The sequence below is a fragment of the Chlorocebus sabaeus genome, chromosome 11 (genome assembly GCF_047675955.1).
Source record: "Chlorocebus sabaeus isolate Y175 chromosome 11, mChlSab1.0.hap1, whole genome shotgun sequence".
NCBI classification, from domain to species: Eukaryota; Metazoa; Chordata; class Mammalia; order Primates; family Cercopithecidae; genus Chlorocebus; species Chlorocebus sabaeus.
Genome location: NC_132914.1, coordinates 20,103,381 through 20,129,780, shown reverse-complemented (window position 1 = coordinate 20,129,780; position 26,400 = coordinate 20,103,381). Strand labels below are relative to the sequence as shown.

Sequence of the window (26,400 nt, the reverse complement as noted above, 5' to 3'; positions counted from 1 at the left end):
TTTAAGAATTTCTCAAATTAAGTTTTCAATGATTTCAAAATCATGGTATATTCCTTTAAAAACAGCTCACGTTTGGAATTCAGGGTTCAGAATAGAAGCCAAGTTGAGATTCTGGGATCTTGCCAGCCTGGAAAGCCTCCTCTAAATTAAGCTATACTGTCTGTGGCCCTTCTTAAAAGATAGCTGCTCCCCAGCCCATTGAAGTGTAAGTACAGACAAAGGTTTGGGAGCAGTTTTATATAACATGGCAGTTTTTGCTAAGATTTCTCTTTCAAAGAGCTGCTTGGACTGGTGCTCTTACTATGTTTATAAAGATGACCACATCATAGGATCTAAAGCCAGCTGTTTAAACTCATAAAACACTCAATTTATAAGCTGCAAGTTAAGACTTTTAGATTTCGTCATTCCAAGAGACTCACAGTCATAGTCATATGTCTATGAGTTACAAGGTTCTGTTATGTATATTTCTTTCCTTCTTTTTTTTTTTTTTTTTTAAAACAGGGTCTCACTCTGTTGCCCAGGGTGGAGTGCAGAGGCATGATCTTGGCTCACTGCAACCTCTGCCTCCTGGTTCAAGCAATTCTCCTGCCTCAGCCTCCCAAGTAGCTGGGATTACAGGCACCTGCCACCACACCCAGCTAATTTTTGTATTTTGGTAGAGATGAGGTTTCACCATGTTGGCCAGGCTAGTCTCGAACTCCTGACCTCAAATGATCCACCTGCCTTAGCCTCCCAAAGTCCTGGGATTAGAGGCGTGAGCCACCACACCCAGCCTTGCTATTTATATTTCTACTGATTGATTGATTGAGACAGAGTTTCAGTCTTGTCGCCCAGGCTGGAGTGTAATGGCGTGATCTTGGCTCACTGCAACCTCTGCCTCCCAGGCTCAGGTGATTTTCCCGCCTCAGCCCACTGAGTAGCTGGGATTACAGGTGCGTGCCACCACACCTGGCTAATTTTGTATATTTAGTAGAGATGGGGTTTCACCATGCTGGTCAGGCTGGTCTTGAACTCCTGACTTCAGGTGATCCACCCACCTCGGCCTCCCAAAGTGCTAGGATTACAGGCATGAGCCACCGTGTCCGGCCTATTTATTTTCTTAATGCAATACATTTTCACATATTTCAGAATTTTTCATTTACATGATACATAAAAACAGGAGTACTTATCTCCCCTGTAAAACACTCATTTCACAAAGACAAAATGTTTGGCTGGGTGTGGTGGCTTACACCTGTAATTGCAGCACTTTGGGAGGCCAAGCCAGGAGAATCACTTGAGACCAGGAGTTTAAGACCAGCCTGGGCAACACAGTAAGGCCCCATCTCTACGCAAAAAAAAAAAAAAAAAAAAAAAAATCTAGCCAGGTGTAGTAGTGCCAGCCTGTAGTCCCAGCTACTTGCGAGGCCAAGGCTCTCACTTGAGTCCAAGAGATTCAGGCTACAAGTGAGTTATAGTCAAACTACTGTACTCCAGCCTGGGTGACAGAGTGAGAACTTGTCTCATAAGTAAATAAATAACAGAATGCCCACTAATTAAATAATCTTTTATTTTTATGTTCCTAAAGAGAAGCACACTAATAACAAATTACTATTTTTTGCTATAATAATAATGAAGAATCCTAAAGAGAGCCCAGTATTTAAAAAAAAAAAAAAGAGAGAAGAAAATAGAACTACATATTCAAGTTACTTCTATTAGGGGGAAAAAAAATCTACTTACGGCAGTGGCTCGAGAAAGTTCTCGACACGTACTAAGCAGTCCATTTTGTAAATCATCCCTTTGTAACACCACTGTCTGAATGGCTGCTGGGTTATCTGCATGCATTTCTATCTCTTGGCTGGCTGACAGCAAAGCTTGCTCAAGCGTATACTATTATAATAAAAAGAATTACATTTAACGTTCTGCATCATCGTATTAATTCTTTTTACTTATCAGTGTCCTGATAATAATCATATTAAGTAACATCAGTTGTAGACAATAAACATAACTGTCCTACTTTCTCCTTGTGGAGTTGCTGAAGTTTCTCTTCCAGAGCATGCACCACTTTATCTTGTTCACATAATCGGCTTAACTTGGCCTAGGTTATAAGAGAAGATGTCTTGTTAGCAATTTTTAAATTTTTTCTGTAATTGGAGGTAGGCAATCATTATCTGACCAAAAATCTTTATTTCAATCCATAAAATAAAAGCTAAAATATAGCTTATAAAGACAGAATGTCTAAAAAATAGGCATGTAAGCATTTTGACTCTACAATCTGCTAAATAGGTTAAGTGATATATGCAGTCCTTAATTAAAATGCTTACTGGATTCTATTGTTACATATTTAAAAAATCATGCTCTTGGATTCTTAGAAAATAATGTAAACAATAGATCACTTCTAATTGAAATACAAATAAAAATAGTATTAAAGGAGAAAAATAACTTTCATCAGTTTTAGTGTTTAAATTCTTTTTTTTTTTTTTTTTGAGACAGAGTCTGGCTCTGTCGCCCAGGCTGGAGTGCAGTGGCCGGATCTCAGCTCACTGCAAGCTCCGCCTCCCGGGTTTATGCCATTCTTCTGCCTCAGCCTCCCAAGTAGCTGGGACTACAGGCGCCCGCCACCTCGCCCGGCTAGTTTTTTTGTATTTTTTAGTAGAGACGGGGTTTCACCGTGTTAGCCAGGATGGTCTCGATCTCCTGACCTCGTGATCCGCCCGTCTCGGCCTCCCAAAGTGCTGGGATTACAGGCTTGAGCCACCGAGCCCGGCCTAAATTCTTAATATTACCCTAATTTCTTAATTAAGAAAGTATAAGAAAGTACTCTAATAAAATTTCAATAGTACAATAAGCCAGTTTTAATGTTTCAAAATGAAAACATTGGACAAATTGGAAACATGTCCCCAACTTTATGGCATAATGACATATAAGCAAGAAATTTAAGACTTTACCTTCTTTGCCATTTATCTATTAAAATAACTACCTTGTCTTTGTCAGACAACAAGACTCAGGCCACACAAAATGAAAGGTGTTAAAAAGAAAAAGTGGGGGGCTGGGCTCGGTGGCTCACCCCCACAATCCCTGCACTTTGGGAGGCCAAGGTGGGTGGATCACCTGAGGTCAGGAGGTCGAGAGCAGCCTGGCTAACATGGCGAAACCCTGTCTCTACTAAAAAAAAAAAAAATACAAAAAGTCAGCTGGGCATGGTGGCGTGCTCCCGTAATCCCAGCTATATGGGTGTCTGAGGCATAAGAATCACTTGAACCCAAGAGGCAGAGGTTGCAGTGAGCTGAGATCGTGATACTACACTCCAACCTGGGTAACAGGGAGAGACCCTGACTCAAAAAGAAAAAAAAAAAAAAAAAAAAGAAAAGGGGGTATAACTCAAAAAACTCAATGAAATAAAACCAGGGGAAATAACGAGGGAAGTATGCATAAGAATGTATGGCAAATCAGCAATCTAAAATATGATTTAAAAGAAACTAAATTTAATTTAAAAAGGAGTAGTGATAAAATTTCTAAAGGCCGATACTTTATCTGAAAAACATAGCAATTCTTCTTTGTCTCCAGTCTTCCATAACTTTTTTTGTTTGTTTGTTTTGAGGCAGGGTCTCACTCCATAACCCAGGCTGGAGTGCAGTGGCATGATCTCAGCTCACTGCACCTCTCCCTTCTGGGTTCAAGAGATTCTCATGCCTCATCCTCCCGAGTAGCTGGGATTACAAGCACGTACCACCATGCCCAGCTAATTTTTGTATTTTTACTAGAGACAATTTTTATATATTTAGTAATTTTTGTATTTTAGTATGCTACGTTGCCCCGGCTGATCTCAAACTCCTGGCCTCAAGTGATCCGCCCACCTCGGCTTCCCAAAGTGCTGGGACTAAAGGTATGAGCCACTGCACCCAGTCAATCTGTAACTTCTAAAAATCAGAAATAGTTTTTGCTTTCATTTAAGTGATGCTTCATATGTTGGACTACTAACGATAGGGAGTAGAGGGATGTAGAGGACAGGGAACAATAATTTAGAGCACACACATAAAATATGAATTTATCTGATGTCATTTTGGACGACTTGGGAGAAAGAAGTTTTTTGGTTATGCTTATTTCCAGTGTTTTTGGCAGAGAATATAACAGAGTACTGACAATAAATATCATACTAATACTTACATCAATATCTACTTCTTCAGGTCTGTATTTGTATAATGTGCCTCTACCTTCATCTTGTGACAGCTATAAGAAAAAAATCATATAGCAACTTAAAAATCTTAATTTAAAAATATATTTAGCCTATAATTAATACTTTGGATTTATATTAAATATATATAATATAACAAAGATGGATTTTAATGATTCTTATACTTTTAGAAGTTTAATTCAAACACTGATTAACAAAGTAGAAAAATACTTAACAGTGATATAATATGCAAGATACATAAGAATGATGTATGTAACAAGCTTGTTAAACATAATAATATGCTGGTCAAACAAAACTAATACAGTATCTTACATTCTTTCTTTTAAAGACACACATTATTTTAATAAAAAAATTGACAAATACAATCATTGCAACTATATCAAATCAAATACTTAAATCAAGCAAAATTCAACAGTCAAAACCATCCTTCACAGTATACACATAATCACACACTGTATATGTGTACACTCAAATGTCAACACATCTTATTTAACGAAAACCTATAACATATTGTATACATATACATAATATATAAACACACATACACAATATAGACTTATCTTGTTCTTCTGTCTTAAGAACTAAAAGATAATGAAGGAAAAGGATGGGTTTAATTGAAAAGAGGAAAATCATTCGAAACCTCATAAAACTGAAAGCCTATGTTACAAACTATGGGTAGTCAAATTTCATTAAAAAGTTTATGTGTGTTCGTTGACACCATTTGTGTTACTCTATTGTAAGGAATTATTTAGTGTACTTAAATATCCTTTCTTCAGCTTCTTCCCAGTATATTTTGGTTAAAAGGTATTTTGTGGTTACTTCTGATTGTGCTTAGCAAGATTTCAATAGCCATCCCAGTCAGTTATATCACAGATAACATCATAGCCTCTGCAGGCAATACTTCACTATTTTTGTCTTTTGATTTTTATATTGACTGTGAGAAAGTAACAAAAACACAGTAGAAAAAATTTAAATGGGGCTCATTGTATGCTTACTAAATTGCACAATTTTTTCAAGGTGAGGTTAGAAGTAATGTGTCCCAACTATATTCCAGTTTAGAAAATTAAATTTCATATATGCATAATACAAAAGAATGTATAAATGACAATTCTGTATGTTTTCTCTATGAAAGAAACTGCCTGACAGTTACAGCTTTAAAAGGAAACATTAAATAATGATTTAAATAGGAGATAACTTTGAATTGATCTAGAAATGTGGGAATCAGGAGAAGGTTAAAAATATAAGCATTCCAAACATAAAATAAATCCTGGATTTACATTTCATTTCAAGACATTACTTTCACATACCTCATGCAAATCAATCTGTGACTATTTAAGGGTATGCACAGTGATTGTTAAACCACAAAACTTTCATAGAAATGAATATTACATGAAAAATGAATTTAATGACAAAAGTTAGAATACTCTTACACTATTCAAAATAAGTATCCTCAGGTGTGTCCTGAGAAGTGTCAAATGTCACTGTAAATTAAAGCACCTAGATCCAAGAAAATAATTTATATTCCTATCTGGAAAAAAAATAATAAAAAGTAAGTTTTAAATAGGTAGATCTATGATAAAAAATGTAAGACAATGCCAAAATTACATTTTTCACATTTATAACAAATTAAAGATGAAAGGTCATAAGCTACTAAGATGTTCAAATACAGTTTCCTTAGTATTTATTTATTTATTTTTTGAGATGGAGTCTCGCTATTGCCCAGCCTGGAGTGCAGTGGGCAACCTCCGCCTCCCAGGTTCAAGTGATTCCTCTGCCTCAGCCTCCAGAGTAGCTTGGATTATACATGCACCACCATGCCCAGCTAATTTTTGTATTTTTAGTAGAGACAGGGTTTCACCATGTTGGCCAGGCTGGTCTCGAACTCCTGACCTCAAGTGATCCTCCCATCTTGGCCTCCCAAAGTGCTAGGATTATAGGCATGAGCCACCACGCCCAGTCATAGTTTGCTTAATATTTAAAGTTAAATGCAAAACAGCTTTACTAGACTACAGAATCTGAATATAACTAGCGGACAGTGTTTCATCTGGATTAAAATATCAAATATACCCTACATCTCAGAGTCAACAGAAAAAAAGACTAGTATATTAAAGTGAAAACTTAGTAATTTATAGTAAATCTTTAGGATATTGACATACTATTTTTATTTGTGGAGTCTTATTGCAGATTTATTTTTACATCAGCTAGCATATCATAATAGAGAAAAATGTTTACTGTAGTTACAACTTTAGAGTGATATCTCCTTTATAGCCATATAAATATATTACACGTATCAATCCGATTTTTGTGGTATTTCTTTCAGTACCACCGAAATTTTTCTTTAAATCTTTTAAGTTATTCAATAAAGATATTCAATAGACATCAACTAACCAAATCCTTAAACCTTTCCCCACACACTGCTTTTACGACAGAATAAAAGCATAAGAAAACAAAATTATTCCTTAAACAAACAAAAACACTTTCATATAATTGAAAAGGTTGCTATTTCGTTCTCAATATGAAAATCCTGACCCCTCATCCCAACCTCCGGTCTTACAAAAAAAAAAAAAAAAAAAAAAAAAAAAAAAAAAAAAAAGAAGGAAAATGTAAATTTCATGAGCATTCTGCTTAACTCAAGTTTTGCATGGTTAAGTTCATGGTAACACTTTTTATCAGTTTTTTCAAATACACCTTTAGCAAAAAAAAAAAGGTTTGGTTTGAATACTTCATTTGAAGTACTTTAGCAACACTAGAAAAGCAAATGAAAAAATGGGCTATGTAGTAATGACATAAATTTGTGCAGTGCTCCAACTTCAGGTTGAGGAGTGTATTATATAGATTTTATTAACTACATAAGGACATGTGTTATATTTTATTTAGGATGTTGGAAACTTTTAAAGTATCTGATAGTTTCTTTTTTTATAAAGCTGTCCTTGGCAGTAAAACAAAGTTACTTATGTTAATTAAAATTCAACTTCAATATCCCTTAGGTATGTGAACTACATATATTTTAGAGTATATGAACATAATACATAAACTCCAAAAAGGAGTTTTGGGGAAATATTTTAAAATTTGATAAAATTAGATATTATATCCATAGAGGGCAAAAAACGCCACCACGCCTGGCTAATTTTTTGTATTTTTAGTAGAGACGGGGTTTCACCGTGTTAGCCAGGATGGTCTCGATCTCCTGACCTCGTGATCTGCCTGCCTCAGCCTCCCAAAGTGCTGGGATTACAGGCGTGAGCCACTGCGCCCGGTGGAATACAGAATGCTTTAAAAACAAACAAACAAAAAGAGACAGTATCTCATTCTGTCACCCAGGCTGGAGCATAGTGGTGTAATTGTAATCACAGTTCATTGCAGCTTTGGACTCCTGTCTCAGTCTCCTGAGTAGCTAGGACTATTGGTGTGTGCCACCATGCCTGGCTAATTTTTTTATATTTTGTAGAGACAGGGTCTTGCTTTGTTGCCCAGTCTAGTCTCAAACTCCTGGGCTCAAGTGATCCTTCAGCTTGGGCCTCACAAATTGCTGGGATTATAGGAATAAGCCACCTTGCCAGGCCTGGATTCAGTTTTAAGTCTTTTTTATTTGACCAATTTTAAGAAAATTACTGCCTAGATAATTTCTTGGGCGTCCTCCAAGGAAGAAAAATGCAAACATTTCCATAAATTGAGTGGCTATGATTCAGAATAAAATGGGTTATGAAACATTTTGCCATTGTATTTCTAGCTAAATATCAAGAACTTATTAATACAACATTGTCAATCAACTTCAGAAAAGCAAACTGTACCAGTACATTTTCCCTGGATAATAACATGATAAGGGAAACCTGGAGAAACAAAAAATATAATTTCAATTTGTGCAAATTTATAAACACAGTTTAAAAAAATGTGTCAGGCTGTCACTTTAATCTATTAAGGATGTCCTACAATAATTAAGTCCTTTAGTAGTGGCTGAATAAAAATAAGACAGTCTGAAGACTCCCTAGCCTTAACAGCACTGAGAGTTAACACTGATTTCCTGGTAACTGGTGGCTCAGCCATGCCCAGGCAAGGCTGCTGACATTAGGCATTCAGATCTTTCTGTTCTGTACAATTTTAGTTTTCTTTCACGTATTAATATGAAGAAATATTTATACAAATCTATTGCTCTTTCAGTATTCAAGGTCAGTGATGCTATACTGAGCCAGTCTCATCTTCACTTTTTTCTCCCCCTCTCAGCCCTTCCCATTTCAGATCTCCACATTTGGGAAAACCCCAATTAGAACTTTTAATGCAACTGAATAATTTAAACTATCAGACTTCCGCATCAATAACCCTGAATGTTGAGCATTATAAAAAAGAAAAACCAACCAAACTAAACAGGAAATCCAGGCTAAAACATGCAAAACGTGATAAAAACATAACCTATTATAACAAAATCTCTTTGATCTCATGTCAATTTAGCATTACATAGATGATATATTTTACTGACAGCTTCAGACACTGCAGATGGTATCAGTTTTGGAATAAGTATTAAGACTCTCAGTGTGGTACTTTGGAATAGAGTACCAAAGTCTATAATCTGGTGACTTTAAGAATTGAAAGATTCCATTTTCTTTTGATAAGTAAAGCTGTTTAACTTTAAATATTTAATAGTTTGTTAATCTCTTTATTGCAAATTTGAGACCATTTTCAGTCATCTAAAAATACACTTTAAATACTTTGAAAACTGTGCTGAAATATAAGTCACCTTCTGATCAACTGTACCCAATCCTCAGTTACAGGGCCCTGCGATGCAGATCCCATGGCAACTGAACCAAATAGAGGCCTAAAAAGCCAGTGTGAGCTCAAAGTCCTTCTTTTTACTAGGTGCCTTATACATTTTAATCAAAATATATATTCATTTTTCATGTTAGTTAATTTTCTTCTTCTGCATGATTTTTAAAGATTATAAAGGTCATACGCCAGAGTAATTTGAGGGTGTTGAAGTGGAAGAAGCTGATGCTGAGAAACACATAGCTAGAAACATTTAGACCATGAAATACACAAAAATTTGATAGAAACATATATGACTTCTTTTGCAGATCTGCAGATTACTAAGGTTCCTAAGTTAAAGCCAGTCAACTCCATGACACACATTTTGAGTTTGGAAAAACAATAGGGCAACTTATAATAGTCTTGACGACTGCTTGAGAATGGTAAGAACACAGGGAGAAAATACCCCCAGTATGTTAAGAAGCGGCTATCTTTAAGTTTTACCATACCACAGTACAGAAACTAGATTTGAATAACGCCCATACAAATATAATGTATTCTTAAAACACTAGGTTGGGGGACGTTGTGAAGGGCTACCCCTGAAAGTAAATATTTTTACAAAGCCTTTTCCCTAAAAAATAGGTATAATGCTTTTAAAGTTAATAAAACCATATGAAAATCTAGTAATTTTGCAAATGTACTGCAGACCTCCAAGTACATACCAATCAAATACTCTGCACAAAAACTTTAGGAAAATGGCACATTTAATATTCAACAGCAAAATGTTCAGCGAAGCCATGCTAAGAATACTGCAGCATCTTGAAAAGCATGGATGAATTGTGGTTTTCCAAATAAACATAAACAAAAAATAACATAAGAAAAACACTGATGTCATGAGTAAATCTGAGAATAAATCAAAACTGTCACTGAGGGATTTTGCAGATGATAAAGCAGTATCATTCACTGTCCAAGACCTTACTTGCTGGTACAGTTGGGGTCTTAGCGCCGAGTTCTCAATCATTGTGTGAACCATGGTGATAATAGGTTCATTTTCTTTCATCTATTTCAAATCAGGAGGAGCATACAGCAAACATCAGTTTACAGCATAGCTAGATTTGAAAGACGACACTGTAAATATAGCCTCTACTTTAATATCTTCCTAATAGTGCAGTTGTTTACATTTTACCCCATGGTTGTACAGATTTAAGTCATATAAACCATTTAAACAAGTATTAAATGCTGTGAAATACTTTCAAGAAAAAAACTACTAATTGCAACACTGTCACAACTAGTTTTACTTCATACATATAATCATGATATAGTCAATTAATATTGCTACACATACTAAAATAGATGATAAATCATAATTCAAAGGATAAACTAAAGGGCAAGAACCTACACATTCAGGAGAAAACCGGTATAATTTAATTGATTATGAATTCAGTAATAAAGCTAAAAATGATATTCAGTTCTGTGTAAGGTTATAAAAAATTAGTTCTCTAAAAATATCAAAATATTATAATATATTGAATGTGTCACTTAATCACATATTTTGTTAAAGGTAATCTTGACATTTATAGACACTCTATTTTGGATTTTCTCACAGTAAAATACCACATGGAGAATTACTCAAGGATATGCAAACTAAGACTTATTCGGCAAAGACTTGGTATGTCTCCTCAGCTCCTAAAAAGGTAGTCTGAAACCAAGCTTAACATTTCCAGCTATGTTACACTTAATTACTGCCTCTAGAAAAATATTTGTTTTAGCAGGCTCTGTACTTGAGTTAAAGCACTCAAAAGACAATTATGATGTATATAGTAAAAGGCCAAGAAAGCTTTATCATTTGTAAGCAGACAGGTCTGCTTATAATAGTAATTTGTAACGTTTACTTTATGTAATTTTCATCTTTCATATATAGAAAATAAGGATTTCTATTGTGGCTGACAAATGCTACTTACTGATTCAGCTAAGTCTACAACAAAAGTTCATTAATCTCAATATTAATAAATTTATTAATATAATGTAAGAAAAAACTAAACCTTAAAATTATTTTTCTAGACAATTATATTTTCAGTCTAACTGCCAATGTTTCACCCAATAAAATTTGTTTAGTTATCAAATTAAAAACCTCCTATGACTGGTTTAATCTACTTTTTAGTCAATTAAGTGATAATTAAACACACACTTGTCTTTTAACAATATCTCAACTAAAAGTTTCATTCAGACGAGACCATTTATTTTTAAATCTCTGTGCCTACAACTGCTTTTTGGAAGTGAGGATACTGAAAAAAAAAAAAAAAAATCTTCACTGAAGAATAAATTGACAAATTTTAGTTGTACATCAATGACTTTTGACAAAACTATTCACATATGTTAACAGTAAAAATATATGGAATGTTTCCATTTACCCAGGTAGTTCCCTCATGTCAGTTTACCACCAACGTGATTAATAAATTAATTTTATTTGTCAAACTTTTTAATTAAATGTAAAGGTAGTTGGAACAACCATCAGTTAAACAAAAAATTCTTACTGTTATGATCTGTTGCCCAGGTTGGAATGTGGTGGCCCTATCATGGCTCTTTGCAGCCCCAAACTCCTAGGCTTAGGCGATCCTCCCACCTCAGCCTCTCGCATAGCTAGGACTACAGACACATGCCACCATGCCCAGCTAATTTATTTTTTTGTAGAGACAGGGGCCTCACTATGTTGCCCAGGCTGGTCTTGAACTTCTGGGCTCAAGCAATCCTCCTGGCTCATCCTTTATAATAGTTTTGGGGGAGCCAGGAACCTCGCTCATAAGAGACGGTAAAATCGATAAAGGTTGTGTGCTCTGTTTCACTGAGCGGCCGTTGTCCCATCTCTCTTCCTTTCCTTGGGCCTGCCTATTCCCCCAGACACAACAATATTGAAATTAGGCCAATTAATAACCCTACAATGGCTTCTAACAGTTCAAGTGAAAGGAAGAGTTGCAGGCTTATCACTTTAAATCAAATGCTAGAAATGATTAAGGTTAGTGAGGAAGGCATGTCGAAAAGCTGAGAGGCCGAAAACTAGGCCCCTTGTGGTAAGCAGTTACCCAAGTTGAGAAGTCAAAGAAGTAAGTTGTTGAAGGAAATTATAAGTGCTACTCCAGTCAACATACAAATGATAAGAAAGCAAAACAGCCTTGTTGCTAATAGGGAGAAAGTTTTAGTGGTCTGAAGAGAAGATCAAACAGCCACAACGTTCCCTTAAGCCAAAGCCTAATCCAGAGCAAGGCCCTAACGATCTTCAATCCTATGAAGGTTGAGAGAGGTGAGGAAGCTGCAGAAGGAAAGTTGGAAGCTGGCAGAGTTTGGTTCATGAGGTGTATGGAAAGAAGTCATCTCCATAATATATAAGTGCAAGGTGAAGCAGCAGGTGCTGATGGAAAAGCTGCAGCAAGTTATTCAGAAGATCTAGCTAAGATAACTGAAGGTGTTGGCATTCAGTGACAGGTTTTCAATGTAGACAAAACAGCCTTGTATGGGAATAAGATGCCACCTAGCACTTTCATAGCTAGAGAGGGAAAGTCAATGCCTGGCTCCAAAGCTTCAAATAGGATGACACTCTTGTTTGGGGCTAATGCAGCTGGTAATTCAAGCTGAAGCCAATGCTCATTTACTATTGTGAAAATCCTGATGTTAAATCTACTCTGCTTATGCTCCAAAAATGGAACAACAAAGCCTGGATGATACCACACCTATTTATAGCATGGTTTACTGAATATTTTAAACCCACTGTTGAGAACTACTGCTCAGAAAGATTTCTTTCAAAATATGACTGCCCATTGACAATGAATCTAGTTACCCAAGAGCTCTGATGGAAACATATAAGGAGATTAATGTGGTTTTCACGACCATTAATACAACATCCATTCTGCAGCCCATGGATTGAGGAGTCATTTCAACTTTCAATTCTTATTATTTAGGAAATGCATTTCATAAGGCTCTAGCTGCTATAGATAGTGATTCTTCTGATGGATATGGGTAAATTAAAGAAGAAACTTCTGGAAAGAATTCACCATTCTACATACTAGATATTCGTGATTCAAGAGAGGAGGTCAAAATAGCAACATTAACAGAAGTTTGAAAACATTGGTTCCAACTCTCATGGATGAGTTTGAGGGGTTTAGAACTTCAGTGGAGGAAGGAACTGCAGATATGGCAGAAATAAAAGAATCAGAAGTGAAGCCTGAAGACGTGAGTGAATTGCTTCAATCTCATACTAAAACTTCAGTGGACGAGAAACTGCATCTTATGGATGAGCAAAGAAAGTTTGAGATAAAATCTACTCCTGGTGAAGATACTGTAACATTGTTGAAATGACAACAAAGCATTTAGAATATATAAACTTGGTTGATAAAGCAGCAGCAGGGTTTGAGAGGATTCTGTTCAATTTTATTATTATTATTACTTTTTAATTTTTTGAGACAGAGTTTCGCTCTGCTGCCCAGACTGGAGTGCAGTGGAGTAATCATAGCTCACCACAGCTTTAACCTCCTGGGCTCAAGCGATCCTGCCGCTTCAGCTTCCCAAGCAGCTGGGACTACAGACATGTGTATTTTTAATCCTGGCTGATTAATTTTTTTTTTTTTTTCCAGAGACAGGGTCTTGCTATGTTGCCAAGGCTGGTCTCAAACTCCTGGCCTCAAGCAATCCTCCCACCTTGTCCTTCCAAAGTGACAGGCATGAGCCACCATGCCCGACCCCACTCCAATTCTGAAAGAAGTTCTACCACTTGCAATATATTCTCAAACACCATTGCATGCTACAGATAAATGTTTTCGTGAAAAGAAGAGTCAATTGATGTAGCAAACTTCATTGTTGTCTTATTTTAAGAAACCACCACAGCTATCCCAACGTTCAGCAACCACCACCCTGATCAGTTAGCAGGCATCAACATTGAGGCAAGACCTTCCACTAGCAACAAGATTAGGACTTGCTGAATGCTCAGATGATCATTAGTGTTTTTCAGCAATACAAGATTTTTTTTCTTAGACATAATGCTATTGCACATTTAACAGACTACAGTATAGAGTAAGCATAATTTTTACAGGCACTGGGAAACAACAACAACAACAACAACAAAACCACGCCCAGCTAATTTTTGTAGGGATGGGGTTTTGCCATGTTTCCCAGGTTGGTCTTGAACTCCTGAGCTCAAAGTGGTCCACCCGCCTTGGCTTCCCAAAGTGCTGGGATTACAGGCGAGAGCTACTGTGCCCAGCATGCTTAAGTTCTTTTTTTTGTTTTGTTTTGTTTTTGAGAGGGAGCCTTGCCCTGTCACCCAGGCTGGAGTACAGATGGGGCCATTTTGGCTCACTGCAACCTCCACCTCCCGGGTTCAAGCAATTCTCCTGCCTCAGCCTCCTGAGTAGATGGAATTACAGGTGCCCACCACCACACTCAGCTAATTTTTGTATTTTTAATAGAGATGGGGTTTCACCATGTTGGTCAGGCTGGTCTCGAACTCCTGACCTCAGATGATTCACCTGCCTTGGCCTCCCAAAGTGCTGGAATTACAGGCATGAGCCACTGCGCCTGGCTTTCAAGTTCTTAAAGAAAAAAAAAAAAAAAAGAATATACATAATTCACTTCTGGTTTGAATATGAGAATCCTAGAAACCATTTTAAGAGTGGTGTTAACAGTCTACATACTGTGATGTAAGGAATCAGAGGAAAGACTAAATAGTACATGTAGGATGTTTAAAAATTCACTTGAAATGAGTTAAATGCTTTGCTTCTTGCTTTAATTCCTTCTTTGAAGTAATAGGTAACATAGATTTACATTTCAGTTAATTGCTAAATTATAAAGCTATTATAAAGGGCAGATTATTTCATAATAAGAATGAGAATGTATGATTCAGGCATTACACAATTTTCTTTTTTTTAAGTTTAAGGGTTTTATTATCAAAGTATTATAAAATAATTTCAGAAATTGTACATCAACATGGCACAGACTGTAGCCTACTTTTTACTGCACAAAAGTGGAGCTTGAAATGCCTGTAACAAAGAAAACAGTTGCCTAACTACTTTGCATATATAACATGAAATCACTGTGTGCATAAGAATACTACTGCAGTAACATAAATTTATCCGTTTTATACAACTTGAGATTTTATTATTTTTTTTGAGACAGAGTCTTACTCTGTCGCCGAGGCTGGAGTGCAGTGGCACAATCTAGGCTCACTGCAACTTCCACCTCCCAGGTTCAAGTGTTCTCCTGCCTCAGACTCCTGAGTAGCTGGGATTACAGGAGCCCACCAGTAATTTTTCTGTTTTTAGTAGAGATGGGGTTTCACCATGTTGGCCAGGTTGATCTCAATCTCCTGACCTCAGGTGATCCGCCTGCCTCGGCCTCCCAAAGTGTTGGGATTACAGGTGTGAGTCACCACGCCCAGTCAGTTTGTCTTATTTTAAAAGCATATGAAGGACAATTTAAAATGCACTATCCCTTTTTTTCCAACACTGAGCTTAAGACAAATTAACGGAAGAGTGGAAAATTCAAAATAAGGGCAAGAGATAAGTTTTTTCTTTGTTTAAGATGGACTCAGGATAGGTAGATAGCTTTCACTGATGTAGATGTGGAATAAATTATTTCAGGAAAAAAAATTCCCAAACATCTTATGAAAAAGTACACAACTCTGCTTCAAAATATACTATTTACTCACTGCCAAAGACAGTTTTACTTGAAATCTTGTTTCTGTAATTAAACCCTAATTAGCCATCAAAAAAGGTTAGTGCATAATAACCATTCAAAGTTAAACCAAAATGACAAAAATTTTGCCACAAGGCTTAAAGGATTATCTATTTCTTTTCTTTTCCTTCTTTCTTTCTTTCTTCTTCTTCTTTTTTTTTTTTTTGAGATGGAGTCTCGCTGTGTCACCTAGGCTGGAGTGCAGTAGCATGATCTCAGTTCACTGCAATCTCTGCTTCCTGGGTTCAAGTGATTCTCCTGCCTCAGCCTCCGGAGTAGCTGGTATTACAGGCATGCACCACCATGCCTGGCTAATTTGTGTGTGTGTGTGTTTTAGTATAGACGAGGTTTCGCCATGTTAGCCAGGCTGGTCTGGAACTCTTCACCTCAGGTGATCTGCCCGCCTTGGCCTCCCAAAGTGCGAAAATTACAGGCGTGAGCCACTGTGCCCAGCCGGATTATCTATTTCAAATGCTCATTTCCAGATGGAACTATAAGAATGTTAATTTGTCACGTCAACAAACAAGACCATAAGTAGATCCATCATGTTGGAGGATTTTAATGACATTTAGGATATTCTTGCCACAATAACATGCAATCAGTGCATTTCCTACATGGCTCTATTAACCCGATGCATAACATTCTAGAAGTACTATAAGTGAACTTAATAAAGGAAATTATATGACATAAACAATCCATTCCTGCTGCAGGAGCATGCAGCTTTTCATTTCTGTTATGAAGCAGCACCAAGAGTAAAACTGTTTGGTTACTCCATCAGATGTTACCATGACAAGAATTGCTTATGTCATACCATTTTCTAAAAGCTTTTTGATGTAAATTAGTATCAATAACAGGAGCTTTATAGCCATTAATAACTCAGAGCTGTATACATCTAGGTTTGAGATGAACAAATACAGCATTCAGAAATCACACAAAGGAATGACACTGATGCATGTATACAGTTGGATTCCCATAGAGGCAATATTCAGTCACTCATATCCATGTCTTCTTCATGATGATCATTCCCATTCACTTTGGATTATCTTAGTGAATCATCAGTTCCCTTTTCCACAGAACATTTCTTTGTTTTAGGGGAACCTGCTTCTATTGCTTTCTTCTCTTCTTTTTTCCTCTTTCTCACTGTCATAACCCGGTTCCTCTTCATCATAAACCCGTGTAACTTTTACATCTATATCACTCTCTGATTTTCTTTCCTGATCCTTTTCCTTATCTTTACTCTTCTTCTTGTTTGTTGATCGTTCTCTTTCATCCCTACTATCTTTCTCCCTACTCTTTCATCCCTACTATCTTTCTTCTTCTTTTTATGTCTCCCAGGGGATGGTGAGAGAGACAATTTTCTTTTAGGAGACTGCGACTTTTTGGGAGATCTTGTTCCACTCCTGTTTCTTCGTTGTCGTCTCTGTTTGTACTTCTACAATGTCTGGCTCTGCTGTAATTTTTTGGTGGCGTTTTAGAACGTTTCTTTCGTCTTCTTTCTGTCTCTCGTTTTTGATGTGCTCCTTGATCTTCTACCTCTCTCTCTCTGGAATGAGATCTTCTCTGTCTTGGGCTTTTGGATCAGTGACTCCTAGACTTAGAATGTGATCGCTCTCTTGATCTGTTTCTTGACTGTCTGTGTTTAGAAGATGATCTTGAATGCCTTCTTTCTTCTTTGGTTCTATAGCAGCCGAAATTAGGGACTGTGCTTCTTATACTCTTTACATAGCTTCCTCTATTTTTTTTGAGACAGAGTTTTGCTCTTGTTGCCCAGGCTGGAGTGCAACGGCACGATCTGGGCTCACTGCAACCTCCACCTCTAGGGTTCAAGCACTTCTCCTGCCTCAGTCTCCTAAGTACTTGGGGTTACCGGGATGTGCCACCACACCCAGCTAATTCTGAATTTTTAGTAGAGACAAGGTTTCACCATGTTGGTCAGGTTGGTCTTGAATTCCTGACCTCAACTGATCCACCCGCCTCAGCCTCCCAAAGTGCTGGGATTACAGGTGTGAGCCACCACGCAGGGCCTCTTCCTCTATTTCTTTACTAGAGGTATCCGATTTCAGACTTGCTGAAACAAGACCAGCAGCCACATGCTTCAACTTGGGATCAACAGTACTCATAAGCTTCAGCAACTGATCTGTGGCAACAGACTGAGTTCATCTTTGCTCCAGGAAGCCCAAGGGCAGCAAGGGCAGGACCAAGAGTAGGAGCCCCCAAAGCAGCCGGTGGAACGGCGCCAGTCTGAGTAAGTGGGTTAGGAGTAGGCAGGAGCCCAACACCAGGCAGAAGACCTGCCACTGCATTAGCTGGTGCCAACAGAGACAAGCAAGCCTTAGCCTTATCAGGAATGACTCCTTCTGCATATGGTACATTATCAAAGCTCTGTCAAGGAACACAGTGTCAGACGTGGTGCCACAACTGCTGAGTCTGGATCATGGAACTTAACAAGACTGAGATTGGCAAAGGGGAATTATCCAGCGGGAAGAGGTGTGGTTCATCGATCTTGCCTAGGAAACCGAAGAGAGTCCGCATCTGCTCAGAGCTAGTGCTCGGGGAGATTAGTCATCTATTACCTCAGTGCCACAGCCTCCACCGCCGCCACCACCTCCGCTACTAGGCCCGCCGCTGGGGCCCGGACCCGCAGTGCTGGGGACGATGGTAGTGTTGCTCATGGCGCTGCTCGCATTCCTGCTCCTGCTTTAACACATCAAACACACAGCGAGGAGTGGAAAGAGGAACTGGTTCGTGGGAGGAGGGTGTCCGATGCTCCAGCCTCTGCTGCTCCAGCTGCCACTGCCACCGTTTCTCCACCCCGCCAGACGCCGCGGGGGAGGGGAAGCGAGCACGCTAGCTGGAGACCACGAGAAAACAAACGGCCGCCTCCACCTCGCCTCCAACCCCACAGTTTTCATAATTAACTCTAGCTGTAAATAAGAAAACATACGTGGCAACATCTTGGAAATACACTTAGGTAACAATGCCAGTGTATTTTTGTTCACAACAAAACATATTTTTACTTGGAATGTCTAAGTCCAAATGTTTAGAAAAACTCTAGAAAATCTGATACTTAATCCTGGCCTCTTGTTTTGAGGTCTGTTAGGCAAATATGAATAACTTGATTTATTTTTTTAGACGGAGTCTGGCACTGTCGCCCAGGCTGGAGTGCAATAGGGCGATCTCAGCTCACTGCAACCTCCGCCTGCTGGGTTCAAGCGATTCTCCTGCCTCAGCCTCCAGAGGAGCTGGGATTACAGGCACCCACCACCACGCCCGGCTAATTTTTTGTGTTTTTAGTAAAGCCACCGCACCCAGTCTTCAAATAGGTTGATTTTCTCTCTTTCTTTTTTTTTCGAGACGGAGTTTCGCTGTTGTTGCCCAGGCTGGAGAACAATGGCGAGATCTGGGCTCACTGCAACCTCGGACTCCCGGGTTCAAGCGATTTTCCTGTCTCAGCCTCCCGAGTAGCTGGGACTACAGGCATGTGCCACAAAGCCCGGCTAATTTTTTGTATTGTTAGTAGAGATGGGGTTTCTCCACGGTGGTCAGGCTGCTCTCAAACTCCCGACCTCAGGTGACCCACCCGCCTTGGCCTCCTAGAGTGCTGGGATTACAGGCCTCAGCCACTGCGCTGGGCTTTTTTTCTATTTGAGACGGAGTCTCGCTCTGTCACGCAGGCTGGAGTGCAGCACGCCATCTTGGCTCACTGTAACCTCTGCCTCCCAGGTTCAAGTGATTCTCCTGCCTCAGCCTCCTGAGTAGCTGGGATTACAGGCGCTCATCATCCCATCAGGGCAATTTTTGTACTTATAGTAAAGACGGGGTTTCACCATGTTGGTCAGGCTGGTCTTGAACTCCTGACCCCGTGATCTGCCCGCCTTGGCCTCCCAAAGTGCTGGGATTACAGGTGTGAGTCACCACGCCCTGCCTACTGAATAACTTGATTTTAAAATCCCATCATCAAAAACCATTTATTCAATTGAATTATATGTAACTGCACCTGCTAGGATCTTGTGTGGAATTTCCCAATTGACACCCATGGGCTGGAAAGGGTTACAAGGTCAGCTTCACAAGGCCTAGCAGGGTCCCTGCAGGGCTAAGGCTCTTGGCATCACCTCCTGCTTGTTTCAAGGTGCTGTACAAACATCACTTTCTATGTGTTCCACACATGAAGAAAGTTAGCACCAAGACAGTGCTTGTTTCAGAAAAACTAGACTTCTTTCTTTTTTTCATTTCTAACTAAAGAATTAAAAAAAAAAAAAAGAGAGAGAGAGAGAGAGAACAGGTTTTGCCACGTTGGCCAGGCTAGTCTCGAACTCCTGGGCTCAAGACATCCACCCGTCTTGGCCTCCCAAAGTGCTAGGATTACAGGCATGAGCCATCACACCCAGCTGACTTTTCTCCTTTATTTGGTGTAGTTCTCATATCTGGCAAAAGAAAAAAAAAGCCACCCCAAAAACCTACCTATGGAGATTTAAAACCTGCACAGGTCTGGGCCCTGGCAATTCTTACTGGGGACTGGGGGAAAGACAGCCTTGAGTACTGTACTTTGTTTTTGTCTTTCTGAAGATTCACTGTCAGTTCTGAGAAGTCAGACTTGTGAACCATGGTCCTATCCTGGCACCAATTCAAGTAAACATGACTGCCAAAGAATTTTTCAAGGTCCAGATAAGTTGATACCAGACATTGATCAAGGTAACTGCACAACTATCAAAGACAAAAAACTTCAAACTAAGTAAACACAAGTATTGGATCTAGATTATAATATTTTCTTGTTGTCTATGTATAAGATATAGCATTAAGAGATTTTAACCCCTTTTTAAAAGCTGGTGTGCAATGGCGCAATCTCAGCTCACTGCAACCTCCACCTCCCGGGTTCAAACAATTCTCTTGCCTCAACCTCGTGAGTAGCTGGGATTACAGGTGCCCACCACCACGCCTGGCTAATTTTTGAATTTTTAGTAGAGACATGGTTTCACCATGTTGGCCAGGCTGGTCTTGAATGCCTGACCTCAGGCTTCCCAAAGTGTTGGGATTACAGGTGTGAGCCACCGTGCCCACCTAGTAATTCTTTTTCTTAAGAGATGGGGTCTCGGCCATGCGCGGTGGCTCACGCCTATAGTACCAGTACTTTGGGAGGCCGAGTTAGGAGTACTCACTTGAGGCCAGGAGTTCGAGACCAGCATGGGCAACACGGTGAAACTCCCTCTCTACAAAAAATTAGCTGGGCATGGTGGTGCAGGCCTGTGGTCCCAGTTACTTGGGAGGCTGAGGCAGAAGGATCACTTCAAACCAGGAGGTTGAGGCTGCAGTGAGCCATGATTGCCACTGCACTCCAGCCTGGGTGACAAAGCCAGACCCTGTCTCAAAAAAAAAAAAAAAAAAAAAAAAAAAAAAAAAAAAAACAACAGCTCAAAGAAAGGATACTAAGAAAGAAAGAAAGAAATGGGGTCTCACTATGTTGCCCAGGTTTGAGTGCAGTGCTTATTCCCAGATGTGATCCCACTACTGATCACCATGGACGTTCTGACCTGCTGCATTCCCCTCTGGGCTGGCTCACCACTCCTCAGGCAGCCTAGTGGTCCCCCATTCCCAGGAGGTTGCCATATTGATGCTGGACTTAGTGTGGACACCTGATCAGCATAGTGCACAAAAGCCCACAACTCCTGGACTCAAGTGATCTTTTTGCCTCAGTCTACTTGGTAGCTGGGACTACACAGCCTTGCGTCATTGTGCCAGCTACTTTAGTAGCTTTTAAATGTCTGTTTCAAATCTATCTCTGAAGAAATTAGACCAGCTCTGAAGGCAGAAAAAATAGGATATTCTAACTCATGAGGTAAAATGCCCCTGAATCATTTGGGGAAGGGGGAAAAAGATGAGTTGTGAGCAGAGCCAAGATGGTCATTCATATAATTCATCTTTAGAAAAAATTAATTCTCCATACTCCCTTTAAATACAACAAGTGATTAAGCAGTAGCTTAATTGCTCTCTTAAAAGTTTATATAATAAATAATCTAGAGGTCGGGCGTGGTGGCTCATGTCTGTAATTCCAGCACTTTGGGAGGCTGAGGTGGGTGGATCACCTGAGGTCAGGAGTTCGAGACCAGCCTGGTCAACATGGTGAAACTCCATCTCTACTAAAAATACCAAAATCAGCTGGGCGCGGTGGCATGCGCCTGTAGTCCCAGTTACTGAGGAGGCTGAGAGAGGAGAATCAGTTGAACCCGGGAAATGGAGGTTGCAGTAAGCTGAGATTGTGCTGCTGCACTCCAGTCTGGGCAACAGAGCAAGACTCCGTCTCAAAAAAAAAAAAAAATTCATCTAGAACAGTGCTGTCCAACAGAACTTTCTGTAATGTTGGAAATGTTCCATATCTGTGTAGTTCAATATTGACTACTTGAAATGGGGCTAGCGTGACTGAGGAAATGTTTTTACTTTTATATATATGTAATTACAAATTTAAATAGCCACATGGCTAGTGGCTATCATATTAGATACTAGGTCTAAAAATTCTAGACCAGTAGGCCGGGGGCGGGGGCTCACATCTATAATCACAGCACTTTGGGAGGCCAAGGTGGGAGGATCACTGGAGGTCAGGAGTTCAAGACCAGCCTGGCTAGCATGGTGAAACCCCATCTCTAATAAAAACTACCAAAATTAGCTGGGTGTGGTGGTGGGTGCCTGTAATCCTAGCTACTCAGGAGGCTGAGTCAGGAGAAGCACTTGAACCCAGGAGGTAGAGACTGCAGTGAGCCAAGATCGTGCCACTGCACTCCAGCCTGGGCGACAGAGGACCAGTGAAGTAAGTATGATTTCACCCACGATCTCCAACTCATTTGCAGAAGGGGAAACCTTTGCTCAAGCTGTCTTGTAACTTAGTTTACTTGAGTCTGAATTCTGTGCTAATAGTTCCTTTATCTTGAACAGTCTGGGTGGATACAGAGCAGAGCTTCTGTCCTTCACTGTTAACTAAGAAGAAGACCCATCTCTTGCTGTCATTTTCCATTTAAGTGGAAAAGGGACTTTTTCCTGAGTTCTTAATGACTTCTTTGGAAAAGATTTTTTAAGTTGGGAATCTGTCTTAACAAAAGCAAAAAGCCCCATAGAGTAATCACAGAATACTCCATTTTCTCAAGAATGTCCTCCTGTGTGTACATCAATAAACTCTTAAGATGTGCAGCAAAACTAAAAAGCTAAAGAATTTGACATGCCCAGGGTGAGGCTTTAGGGAATGCGGGGGTCTTTATAAATAGGTCATTTAGATAGTAACAATGTAAATTTGCCTTCCACTCTCTCTCCAGGCACATCTGAAAGTCCAAGATCCTGATTGAAGGGTATGCTACCCATTGAAATCACTCTGTTTAACAGGAAGCAGGGAAATGTGAAGTGACTTGAGTAATAGAAGAATGTAAATAAGTCTCTTTATAACTGAAGGGGTTATTGAGATTACTTCAGAAGTTTTAAAGTAATTTGAATAAATTATCTATATGTTTTTCCTATAAGTAAAATCTGAAAACATTACTATTGTTATATAGTCCTAAGAATCAATAATATTTTTAAAGATATAGCTAGACTTTATAATATTTCCCCTTTTCTTCAAGAAAGATAGATTATGTACCTGTGGTATATTTGAAAGCAAACTTTGAAGGCCTGGGCTAGTGCCATTCCAAATAATTTACTTATGTTCGGCAATGGGTAAATTTTACAGATTTGATTTTTTTTTTACTTCAGTAGCTTAATATATTTTCCTTGTTTAATGGCCTTTTCCTAATCACTGTTCTTTTAATTTCAAGCAAGGCTACTACTATGTTTATTCCTGGCACCCACAGGAAACAGGAAATATTAAAAGAACTCAAGATCAATTAAAAAAATCTTTTACTGCGAACATAAGGTTTGAAATTGTCACATTTTCTTCTTTCAAGTATTTTAAGGATACACTAAAATCTACCACTTTTAAGCAAAAGAAATTCCTGAAGTGAAAACCTTACATCTGTTAGTCAAAAAGGTACTTGTTCTTGCCATGGATAAATCTACTCTAAAATATATTTGAATTTTACTTTATTTTACTTTTGAGACGGAGTTTCACTTTTGTTGCCCAGGCTGGAGTGCAATGGCACAATCTTGGCTCACCACAACCTCTGCCTCCTGGGTTCAAGAGATTCTCCTGCCTTAGGCTCCTGAGTAGCTGGGATTACAGGTATGTACCACCATGCCAGGCTAATTTTGTACTTTTTTTTAAAGTAGAGATGGGGTTTCTCTATGTTGGTCAGGCTGATCTTTAACTCCCAACCTCAGGTGATCCACCAGCCTTGGCCTCCCAAAGTGCTAGGATTACAGGTGTGAGCCACCACACCCAACCAAATTTTAAATCAAAGTTAAAATAACTTCTGGACACAAGGATCTGGATTTTATTAATGGTTAACTGTGTTCTTACGAGGTTACAAATGGCACTGAGTAGCTGAATTCCTACCATTAATTCAAAGATTTATCAGCTTATATTTCAACAACATAATGATACCTTTAGGTCAATTTTAGAAATGTTTTTGGTATTTATACTCAACCATATTCCCTTCCAGGCTTTGAACAAGAATTCTACATTGTAGGCACTAGCGTCATGCCTTACACTGAGTTCCATACATCTTTGCAGAATGAATAAACTTGCTGAAAAATGTACATGAAATTAAGATAGCGGCAAAATCTACTGTAAAATTAAGACAGAAGCAAAGCCTGATATAATGAGCTACTTTTGCAATACTGTAATTGTAAAATAATATTTATAATATTTTGTAAATAAAAATAGAACTGTATAACTACTACGCATTTTAGAATAGGTAGGGAAATTTTGTTTTCACTTTGCTGTCTTGTTAGAGCCATGGCCAGAAGCTGATATTCCTCAGGTAACAAAGACAGCAGCCTGAAACTCTAAGAACAGAATGACCCATCAATTTTGAAGGAAGTTAAAATAGAATTTTTAAAAGATGAAAGAAAATCCATTAATACAAGGTTTTCATCCTAGCTTATGATTTTGGGCAAGTCATGGAATCTGATTAAATGGGGATATGCTGCAGAGCCTGCGTATGGGAAACAAGTGGGATGTTGTATAGGATGGTGCTTTGTGAACTGTAAAGTGATACAGAATAAGGTTGAACAGGCACTACACAGGTACACCATGCAGAGAAGGGAGTACTTTGGAAGTATCTGAGAAATGGTAAGTCACTGGCTGGAGAAACGGGTTTATGGGGGAGGAATTATTTCACAAGTTGTGGCGTGGTGGTGGAAGACTGAAGGCTTAAATGACAAAAAGAGACTTTTTTTGTAGGGCAAAAGGAGTTTGTGAAATTTCCTGAGTTGGCTAAAAGATGTGGCAGGAGCTTTAGGAAGATTAAATGAGCAACTGGACCTAATTTCAATTTCAGCAGTCACAGACTTCCCATTCACTGAGGGCTTACTAGTTCCTCTTACTGTGTTAAGAAGTTTATAGATATTACCTCAATTAATCCGTAACAACCCTTACAGGTTCACATTACTACTCTGTTACAAATGTGAGAGTGGAGGCTTACAGTTAAGGAACTTATTATCCAAAGCCAGGGAAATTAAGATGAGGAATATCCAAGACTATTATAAAATAAAATGGGATACACAATGAAATCTAGATGTGAGACCACGAATATTGCCATGTGCACGCAAAGATTCAGGAGAAGCATTACAGAGATTTGCTGACTAAAGATTCAGGAGAAGCACTGCCAAGATTTGCTGACTAAATGGTAATAAGGGATCTCGCATACATAAGGCGTTATGGTAGCGTTTGTTCTCCTGAGCAAACACCATGCCAACTTGTAATCAGCTAAAAAAAATCTGTTCAGATAGTACTACAGAATCTCATGATTTTTCCATTTTCAGTGAAACTATTTTTAAAGTACTTTTAATTCCAGTTTAAAGTTATCAGTTTAACTTTAATACATGCTGATATTGGGCAGACAATATTTTAGGAGAACATAATACAACTCCAGGCACTTGTCTGACTTAATTCTGCCTTTTTCACAAATATGAAAATCTCCACCCTGACAGTGATGGAGCGGCAGGCAGGATGCCAAGGAGGCTTGTCATACCTTAGGTCCTTCCAGGTAGTCTGCCACTTGTTTTTCTTCTTGTTGATCAGTCAGTCAGACTGTGAAAGGCTGGTGTCAGGCAGTCCCAGCCATAGCCTGTAGAGGAGACTCGGCCTCACTTTCTCTATGTGTTATCCTCTTTTCCGTTGGGGGTTTTAAGGTGCCAGCCTTAAGTTCCAGGTCTAAGCAAACAGTAAAGCAAGAGTGCTGATGGCTCTCAAAGTCCAGTGAGTTCCTTCTGAAGGAGGATGTATTCAATAAATGTTTGTGATATGACCAAAGTTAATCTAACTGATATTCTGAACCATTTTACTGTATTATAATTTTTTTTTGCATTAGCTTTTTGGTCAGGGACTTGAGGGATAAAGATGATAAGTTTTGGGCCAGGTGCGGTGGCTCACACCTGTAATCCCAGCACTTTGGGAGGCCGAGGCGGGTGGATCACCTGAGGGCAGGAGTTTGAGACCCAGCCTGGCCAACATGGTGAAACCCCATCTCTACTAAAAATATAAAAATTAGCCGGGCATGGTGGTGGGTGCCTGTAATAACAGCTAGTCGGGAGGCTGAGGCAGGAGAATCGCTTGAACCCGGGAGGTGAAGGATGCAGTGAGTTGAGATTGTGCCACTGCACTCCAGCCTGGGAAACAGAGTGAGACTGTCTCAAAA

The 26,400-nt window shown here is 39.0% G+C and overlaps 1 protein-coding gene and 1 pseudogene across 24 annotated transcripts in view; both read right to left on the bottom strand.

Moving 5' to 3' along the window:
• PLEKHA5 (pleckstrin homology domain containing A5) overlaps positions 1 to 26,400 on the bottom strand; it is a 249,361-nt gene that overhangs the window by 50,242 nt on the left and 172,719 nt on the right. For 10 of the 24 annotated variants that reach the window (XM_073020528.1, XM_007967818.3, XM_037990287.2 and 7 more), the window contains 3 exons: positions 4,144 to 4,206; positions 1,994 to 2,074; positions 1,717 to 1,866 (listed from right to left, as the gene is read on the bottom strand). In XM_073020528.1, coding sequence (XP_072876629.1) covers positions 1,717 to 1,866; positions 1,994 to 2,074; positions 4,144 to 4,206 — 294 coding nt within the window. Of the gene's footprint in view, positions 1 to 1,716; positions 1,867 to 1,993; positions 2,075 to 4,143; positions 4,207 to 4,716; positions 4,753 to 9,887; positions 9,969 to 25,741; positions 25,917 to 26,400 lie in introns of those variants that run through there. The other 14 variants (XM_073020527.1, XM_073020524.1, XM_007967805.3 and 11 more) reach the window with 3 other exon arrangements.
• LOC103218716 (serine/arginine-rich splicing factor 11-like) lies at positions 15,960 to 20,976 on the bottom strand (annotated as a pseudogene).